Raw genomic sequence first — 8,678 nt, 5'->3', positions numbered from 1 at the left:
AGTTGTCCAGCTAATTTCTTTCTATTTTTAGTAGAGACGGGGTCTTGCTCCTTCTCAGGCTGGTCTCAAACTCCTGAGCTCAAACGATTCACCTGCCTGGGCCTCCCAGAGTGCTAGGATTATAGGTGTGAGCCACCATGCCCTGCCCTGGTTGTATCTGTTCTTAATTTTCATTCTGGTTTTCTCTAGCCTCTTCTCTCTAAAGTGTATATTAATGGTTTAGAATCTGTGGGGATTTTCCTCCAATGAGGAAATCTTTGGATCCTTAATGCCTTTTATGGTTATCTAATTCATGTCTCCTCTTGATGTTAAGCACATTTTCTCTTCTCTTTTATCTAAAGCTTTTTCTCTGTCTTCATTGTTCCTGGTATGTCCAATGATATTTTGTGGCTCTAGTGTCCATGTTCACTTTTAACTTTCAAAGAGACAGAGTGCCCACAAATCAATTCCCTCTCTTTTCCCTGCCTCTCCCCCGTGGGTCAGGAGATACCCTATTCTTTTCTTTAAACTTTTTATTATGGAAATTTTCAAAGTTACACAAAAGTGGAGGGAGTAGGATGAGTTCCCTCTCCCACCTCCTGGCTGCAACAGTGATCAGCATTCTACAAATTGTGTAAATCTCTCCCTCCTCACTTTTTTGCAAGAATATTTTAAAGAAAATGCAAGACATTGTCATTTGACCTGTATGTACTTTCTTAGTCATTTCTGACTGAAAAGGTGTATTTTTAAAGCCACCATGCCATTATTACAACTGACTCAAGTAACAGTAATTTACTTGTTTCATCTGTTACCCAATTCATAATCAAATATTTCTGATTGTTTCGAGGATGAGAGTTGGTTTGTTCAAATCAGTCTCTAAACAAGGCCCATACATCGTGTGAAGTTGTTATAGCTCTTAAGCCTCTTTGATTTTATAGCATTTCCCATGGACCTTTTTAATGCCGTGGATGCGCTGGGTTGTTTGACCTCTAGAATGTTACACATTCTGGACTTGATTCTTCATGAAATCATTTCAGGCATTTCCCTACATTTCCTGTAAATGGTAATTTGGCTGGATTAGATTCACATTCAGTTTTTAGAAATGGCTTTATTGATAAATAATTTACATATGTCAACCTAAAGGAAAAAACCGAGGCAAAATTAATAGAGTTTATTTGGGCCACGTTTAAGGACTGCAACCTGGAAGCATAGATTCAAGTTGCCCTGAATATATGCTCTAGTTAGCAACAATTACAAGTGGGTTTTTAAAGGAAAAGAAGAGGCAGTTCCTATGTTTACCAAAAATTTACATGAAAATAACACAAGCTACTATTGGCTGTACATTGTTCTTTGCATCACAAATTCCAGGAACATGAGATGATAGGTGAGGCAGCTAGTCAGGAACAAAATGCCTTTGGACAATTGCCCCTGTTGCGGTGGGGTGGAGTGGGGGGCAGGGGACTGAAGCCTCTTGGCATGGTAAACTTTGCATACCTCATGTAGCTCACGCTGCTCTGAGCTGTTTTTCTTTTTTCACATATACAAATCGCCCATTTAAAGTGTACAGTGCAGTGGGTTTTAGCATGTTTACAGAGTTGTGCAATTATCACCACTATCTAATTCCAGAACATTTTCATGCCCAAAAGAAAGCTCCTACCTATTATCACTAATCTGCCTTCTGTCTATGGATTTGCCTATTCCGAACATTTCATGTAAGTGGAATTATGTAATATGTACAATGGGAGGTCCTTTTTGACTGCCTTCTTTCACTTAGCATAATTTTTTAAGGTTCATCTATGTCATAGTATGTATCAGCACCTCATTCCTTTTTATCACCGAGTAATACTTCATTATATAGACATAACACATTTTATTCATTAATTGATGGATATTTGGGTTGTTTCCACTTTTTAGCTGTTATGAATAATGTTGCTATAAACACTCGTTTACAAGGTTTTGGTACATGTTGATTCTGTATTTAATTTTATATACCGCAACTTTACTAAAGTATCTTGCTTGTAGTCATTTTTAAATTATTTTCTTTTAAATTTTTCTAGACATATAATCAAATCATCTGCAAACAGAACTAGTTTTACCTCTCCCTTTGCAGCTCTTCTGCCTTTCGTTTTTAAAATCATGTCTTCTTGGCATTAGTTAATATGTTCAATACAGTGTTAAATAATAGTGCTAATAGTCTTGTTCCTGACTCTATTGGAAATGCCATTAAGAATCTGACTTTAGAGTCCACACACACACACACACACACACACACACACACACACAACATGAATAAGCTGCTATTCTGGCATGTTTTGTCTTTAAAGCAAGGATAATGGCACACAGCATGTCTAGAGAGCCAGGCTATGTGTCGTTGTCTTGCACAAATCTGGGTTTCCTAATGACGGGGAGTACAGGGAAATATGTCTAAGGGCCAAATCTGAAGCCTCCTTTAATTCCTACTTTATTGGGTGTTAATTGGTTTTTTTAATCATGAATGAGTGTTAGATTTTTGTCAAATATCTTTTAAGCATCTGTGAAAATGATCATGATTTTTCTCCTTACATATATTAATATGATGAATTGTATTGATTCCTTAGTACTGAACCACTCTTACGTTTGGTCCTAATGGATTATTGTTTAATACACTTTTGGATTCTAGTTACCTAATATGTTATCTAAGATTTTTGTATCTATATTCATACAAGAGATTGATCAATCGTGTTCTTTCTGTTAATTGCTTTTCTTTTACATAGTCAAAACTATGTCCTAATATGACAGAGAAGAACATCAAATAGTCCATCAAGACCAGGAAATCCTTAGAATATGTGATGAGACTCTACTCTAAAACAGTAATTTCCCTGACACTGTGAAATGCCAGGTCTACAATCTATCCTTACTGGGGTATTTGTCCTTCTGCCCCTTGGGTTATACATCTACATTTCTGAATGTGCAGCATCCCGAAGTGCCTTGAATCAGTAGACGACATCCTTTCTCCACGGCTGTGAGTCAGGGGCTTCAATTTTTAATAAATACATTTCTGGCCCAAAATTCATTTAACTCAAAGTGATGCCTTCCGTAACAAGAATGGTATGTTTGAAGCCTCTCATTAATACTGTTGCAGTGTCTTCTCTTTTCTCCTGCACAAGATCTCTGCATCTCCAGAATTACTTGCAATCCTATGGTGCCATTAGTTTTATCTCATGGAAACATTATGATATGTTTAAAATATTTCATTAATTTGTTAAAAACGTAAGTAGACTTTGGTAGCAATATTAGGATAAGAGAAGGTTTAAACTTGCAAAGAAAAGCCAAAACTCATTATTTTAATGTAGACCTCCATGTGTATTTTAAATCATTTTCTAATTTAGTTGTCCTGTTAGATGTGCTTAATGAAAGTTAGATCAAATGGATGCTTTTAATAAAACTCTACATCAGTGCTTCCATACAAACTAGAATTTCATTTCCTATTTGTCTCTTACAGAGGACATAAAGATAAGATATTTGTGGTAAAGTGTAACCCACACCATGTTGACAAACTGGTTACAGTTGGGATAAAGCACATCAAATTCTGGCAACAAGCAGGTACTGTCATTTGGGTTTATCATTTTGTGTGGTCAAGAGCTTTACCCCAGCTGAAAAGAAAGAAAAAAGACAAGGCATTGCTGCTACCTGGCTTGTCTTGGCAATCTAAAATAAAAATATACCTTAAAAAATTCTCTTCGAAATTCACTTAGGACTGCTTAACATCTAAGCTGTGAAACTTAGAACACTCTATATGCTATGCATATTTATCAGTATCTAGAAAGCTTTGGAAAATGTTCTGCTCTGAAAATAATTATTTTTATATTTAGGCTTCTGTTTTGAAAGTAGTAATTATGTTGGACTACTTACTAAGGAGGAAATAATCTCTTTGGGTGAATAAAATGTTCAATATTTTGAAGGTTCCTTTATCTGTCATTGAATTTAGCACACGAATTCAACCCTGACTCTGCACACAGTGAGTGGTCAAAATAAATATTTGTGGGTTATAATGTTGCTGATAATGATGAGCAAATAAGCATGGCAGAACGTGGAAGAATATCTTATTCTTCTCATTAAAAAGCCAGCCCCATTGTTGCAATTGTTTCTGAATTCCTTCTATCAGTAACCTCAATCTTACAATGCACAAAATGTGAATAAGGTATTGCTCAGTGCTTTTTGCTTTCAAAGAAAGGATGATGCCACCCAGTGTGTCTGGAGAGCCCAGCCTGTAGGGAGTTGTCTTGAATGAAGCTGCAAGGACATGTGGATGTCTAAGGGGCAAATCTGATGGTTTGTCCCAGTACATTGCCTTCTCCTACGTAATTTGTTTTTCTCACCCCAAAATTGCTGTGATAAAAATTGAGGCGGAACACGTATAACATTCTTACATTTTACATTTACAGTTGGTACTGTTTTTATTCTTTTTGGTCAGTATTCATGACTTTCCTTACTCCCCCAGGCACTTAGTCTCTCCTTCCTCTGACTGGCACAGAGCTTACACTGAGCCTTGGGTACACGTGCCTTCTACTGAGATGTGGATGAGTCCTCTCTCCAGCCATACCCTAAGTTCCTCCAAGACAGGAACTCTTTCTTTGCATCTTGCTGTTCCTGCATTGAGCACTGGGTCCACCACAACACAGGGATTCAATAAACACTGAATTAATGAACGAGCAAATGAGATGTCCTCTTACGATATTTTTATGATCTCCATAATTTTTATGTATACAAATAATGAAGGTTTTTCATTGAAGGTAGTCACTCCCCATGCTCATAGGAAGTGTCAATTAATTTTTTTAAAAAATACTATCGGTCCACTCCAGGTGGGGGCTTCACCTCTAAAAGAGGAACTTTTGGAAGTGTTGGAAAATTGGAAACAATGATGTGTGTTTCTTATGGACGAATGGAAGATCTAGTGTTCTCAGGAGCTGCTACTGGAGATATTTTTATTTGGAAAGACGTTTTACTACTGAAGACAGTGAAAGCTCATGACGGGCCTGTGTTTGCTATGTATGCATTGGATAAGGTATGGCTTGTTTTTCAGAATTCATTTTCCTCATCAGCTTTCTAAAATTATAAGGTAGAGAGGAAGGCCACCAAGAGGATGCCTGTATCTAAAAACACTCCTATCTGAATTAGGAAGTAGTCGTCATGAAACTCAGTTGAGGAAAGGTAGGAAGGGGAACACAAATATTTTTATGATTTTTCATTTATAATTGTTTCTTTATATGCATTTTCTCTCCACTTTTTTCACACTTGCTCTTCCTGGCTCTCACTCGTAAGGACCCCTTAAGAAGTGCCAGAATAAATGTGGACACACAGTAGCAGAAGAGTACTGAGAAGTATCTCAGTGTTGTTTTCTTCCTTGGTGGTACAATGAGCAGAGACCTGGAAGTATCAAGTAGTTAGATTATTGTCCTGTACATTAATTTGTTATGATCAAAAGTTATGTTCATAACCAGTTTGCTCCTGTGTAGACAGGCTCAGCTTTAGCAAGAGTGTTAGAGTGAAGTGAGTTCACTGGCTATACTTCTACTCAAGCTCATCATTGCCCTGGTCTGACCACCTGCCTCGCAGGATTCCTTTACAAAGATGACACTTACCTCTGTCTTGGTCCGTTTTTACTGCTGTAACAGAATTCCTGAGACTGGGTAATTTATGATGAACAGAAATGTATTGGCTCACAGTTATGGACTGAAAGTCCAAGATCGAGGGGCTGCATCTTGGTGAGGGCCTTCTTGCTGTATCAATCCTATGGCAGAAGGTGGAAGGGCAAGGGACAGCGAGAGGGGGCCAAGTTTACTATTTTATGATGAACCTGCTGCTGCAATAATACCATTAATCCATTCCTGAGGACTCCGCCTCTTTTAAGAGGCCTACCCACCTCTTAAAGGTCCCACATCTTGATACTGTTACAACGGCAATTAAATTTCAACATGAGTTTTGGAGGGAACAAATATTTAAACCGTAGCACCTTCAATGCTGTTAAAACACCTTCTTCAATCAACTTAGTAGCAAATACCGGTTTTTTTCCATTTACTTGGTGGTACCAGTTCATCTGTGGTCTCTGACTTCTAGTCTAAGCATCCCAACACACCTAGCTAAGACAAGCCTCACTTTTCATTTACCTGTCCCCCCGTAAATGTGTTGATCCCATTGCAAAGGTAGGTTCATGTTAGATGTGCAACTGTAATGGTTGTTGTAGTGGTTAAGCTGTTTTTTACTGGCAAATACGTTTTTGGTTAAACTGCAAATGTTAGAAAAGATTAAGGCAGAATGCAGAATTTCTGTAGGCCCAGAAGTAGATATGATATAACTTGTTTAAAACTCTCTTGTTTGGGAAGTTAAGCTGCAGAATCATGGGGAAAGACAAGGATATCACAATATAATATACTGCATTTAAACTTAATTTGAGGATTGAATTTCCCTGGGTACAAATTCTATAATAAGGATATTTAATGTAATACACTTCAAAATATTATTTCTTTGTGAACTTCATTGAAATGCATCAAATTAAAAGTTTCTGAGAAAACAATGAATTAGTATTTTTCTTAAAAAAAAAAAAAACCCTTCTAAGAACAGTTGGTATATATGATAAACTATTAGAAAGGAAAACTAGTAAAGCCAAAAAATCATAAGCTTAGAACAAGAATGAAGATCACTGTTCAGTAAAAAAAAAAAAAAAAAAAAAAAAAAAAAAAAAAAATCCAATATGTTAAGCTTTTCACTTTCCAGGTTTTGTAACAATTAATCTGGATTTTAATTTTGGAAATTGATGTCTATTGAACAAAATATTAATAGGATAGTTTCATTATATTAAGGACCTAAGTTATTCTTAAATAATGATGTTTTCTTCCTTCTTATTTAACAATAATTTTAAATGTGATGTTAATTCCAATCTGTTTGGTAGGGGTATGTGAGATACCAGAAACTCTCCTAGGTTTGGGGACTGGTCCTGTACCACAGGAACTCACGTTCTAGGTGGGAGACTGGGCATAGAAACAGCTGCCCTGGACCCAGTGTGCCGACTGACAACCGTGGTCTGAGGAGAGTACAGTGAACACAGTGAGAATGTGCTTAATCCTGCTAGAGAAGTGGGGAGAGATGCTTCCAGAAAGTATTATATGAAGAATGTTCTTGCTATAATAGATTTTCAGTCTCATATGTTTAGGTAGATAACCATCACAAAGCTGCCTTAGCCATGAGAGAATCCTCTTAGGGCTGGGTGGGTAACTGGTCATTTTGATGTGTGTATAATACCTACCACGTGTGCCTTCGCAGGGCTTTGTAACAGGTGGAAAGGATGGAATCGTCGAGCTCTGGGATGATATGTTTGAAAGATGCTTGAAGACTTACGCCATTAAAAGAGCAGCATTGTCAACTAGCTCAAAAGGTGACGCTCTGAAATATGCAATAGAAATCTTTCTGTTCCTGGGGATGGAGAAGATAGTACTAAAGTTCTTGGAAAACTATTATCAAATCAATTCTTTCTCTTTCTCCCACGTTCAGAGATCTCAGCCCCTGATAGAAATGTCGAGGATGACTGCCTAGTACCTAGTACTTTGGAACTATAAAAATCAAATTTATACTAGTAATTAGTGTTTTTTTGTTGTTGTTCTATTAAATACAACATCTCCCCCTACTCCCAGGCTTGCTTTTGGAAGATAACCCTTCCATTCGTGCCATCACTTTGGGACATGGACATATCCTGGTGGGAACGAAAAATGGAGAGATTCTGGAAATCGATAAGAGCGGCCCAATGACGCTACTCGTGCAGGTGCTGTATTTGCACATACTGTAAACCACACGTCAGGGTTGGAACTAGGGAGAGGCAAGGGAGGTGCTTAGGGTGCAAAATTTAAGGAGGCACTCTTGGTTGTGTAGGTGTTGAATTAGTGACCTATTGCTGTGTAACAAATCGCTACAAGCTTAGCAGCTTAAGCCAACACATGTTTATTATCTCACAGTGTGTATGGACCAGGAATCTGAGCACAGCCTAACCGGGTCCTTTGATCAGGGTTTTACAAGGCTGCAGTAAAGGCCAGGGTTGCAGTCTTATCTGAGGCTCAACTGAGGAAGATTTTTCCAAGTTCACGGAGGTTCTTGGCAGAATTCAGTTCCTTGTGGTTGTAGGTGTGAGGGCTTTTTTTTTTCCTTGCTGGCTGTTGGTCAGAGGCCACCTCAGTTCCTAGAGGTTGCCCACAGTTTCTTGCCACATAGGGTTGGCCAACATAGCTGCCTGCTTCCTCAAAGCTAACAAGAGAGGAAAAAATAGACACTGTGATCTTATGTAACATAATCACATCATCGCATACCTGTAATCATGAACGTTCCATCACCTTTGTCATATTCTGTTGGTTAGAAACAGTACATGGGTCATGCCACCCTGGAAGGGAGGTGACATGCAAAACTGTGAAAACCAGGAGGGCCCTGAGGGCCACCTTAATCAAGAGCCTGTCCTTCATGGTCCACCTTTGGCCACCAATTATTCATGTCACTTGCACTACAAAATACTCCTGCCAAGGTCCCCAAGAGCCATATCCTATTACAGGATCTGCTCAAAGTCCAGACTCACCATCTAGATCAGATCCAGGTGTGGATGAAGCACCTTAGGTATACATCCTCTCTATCTGTCAATCCGTAAAACCAACAAGACATGTTATCTGCTCCCCACACACCAA

At 38.2% G+C, this 8,678-nt stretch overlaps 1 protein-coding gene across 1 annotated transcript in view; it reads left to right on the top strand.

The window, feature by feature from the left end:
* Positions 1–8,678, top strand: part of EML6 (echinoderm microtubule associated protein like 6) — a 255,683-nt gene that overhangs the window by 184,064 nt on the left and 62,941 nt on the right. Inside the window, exons 17-20 of the mRNA XM_012649839.1 lie at positions 3,461–3,561; positions 4,821–5,023; positions 7,279–7,390; positions 7,647–7,774. Coding sequence (XP_012505293.1) covers positions 3,461–3,561; positions 4,821–5,023; positions 7,279–7,390; positions 7,647–7,774 — 544 coding nt within the window. The remainder of the gene's footprint in view (positions 1–3,460; positions 3,562–4,820; positions 5,024–7,278; positions 7,391–7,646; positions 7,775–8,678) is intronic.

The sequence above is a fragment of the Propithecus coquereli genome, unplaced genomic scaffold (genome assembly GCF_000956105.1).
Source record: "Propithecus coquereli isolate 6110/MARCELLA unplaced genomic scaffold, Pcoq_1.0 Scaffold305, whole genome shotgun sequence".
Lineage (NCBI taxonomy): Eukaryota > Metazoa > Chordata > Mammalia > Primates > Indriidae > Propithecus > Propithecus coquereli.
The sequence above is the reverse complement of the archived record's forward strand: the minus strand, read 5'-3'. Positions and strand labels throughout refer to the sequence as shown.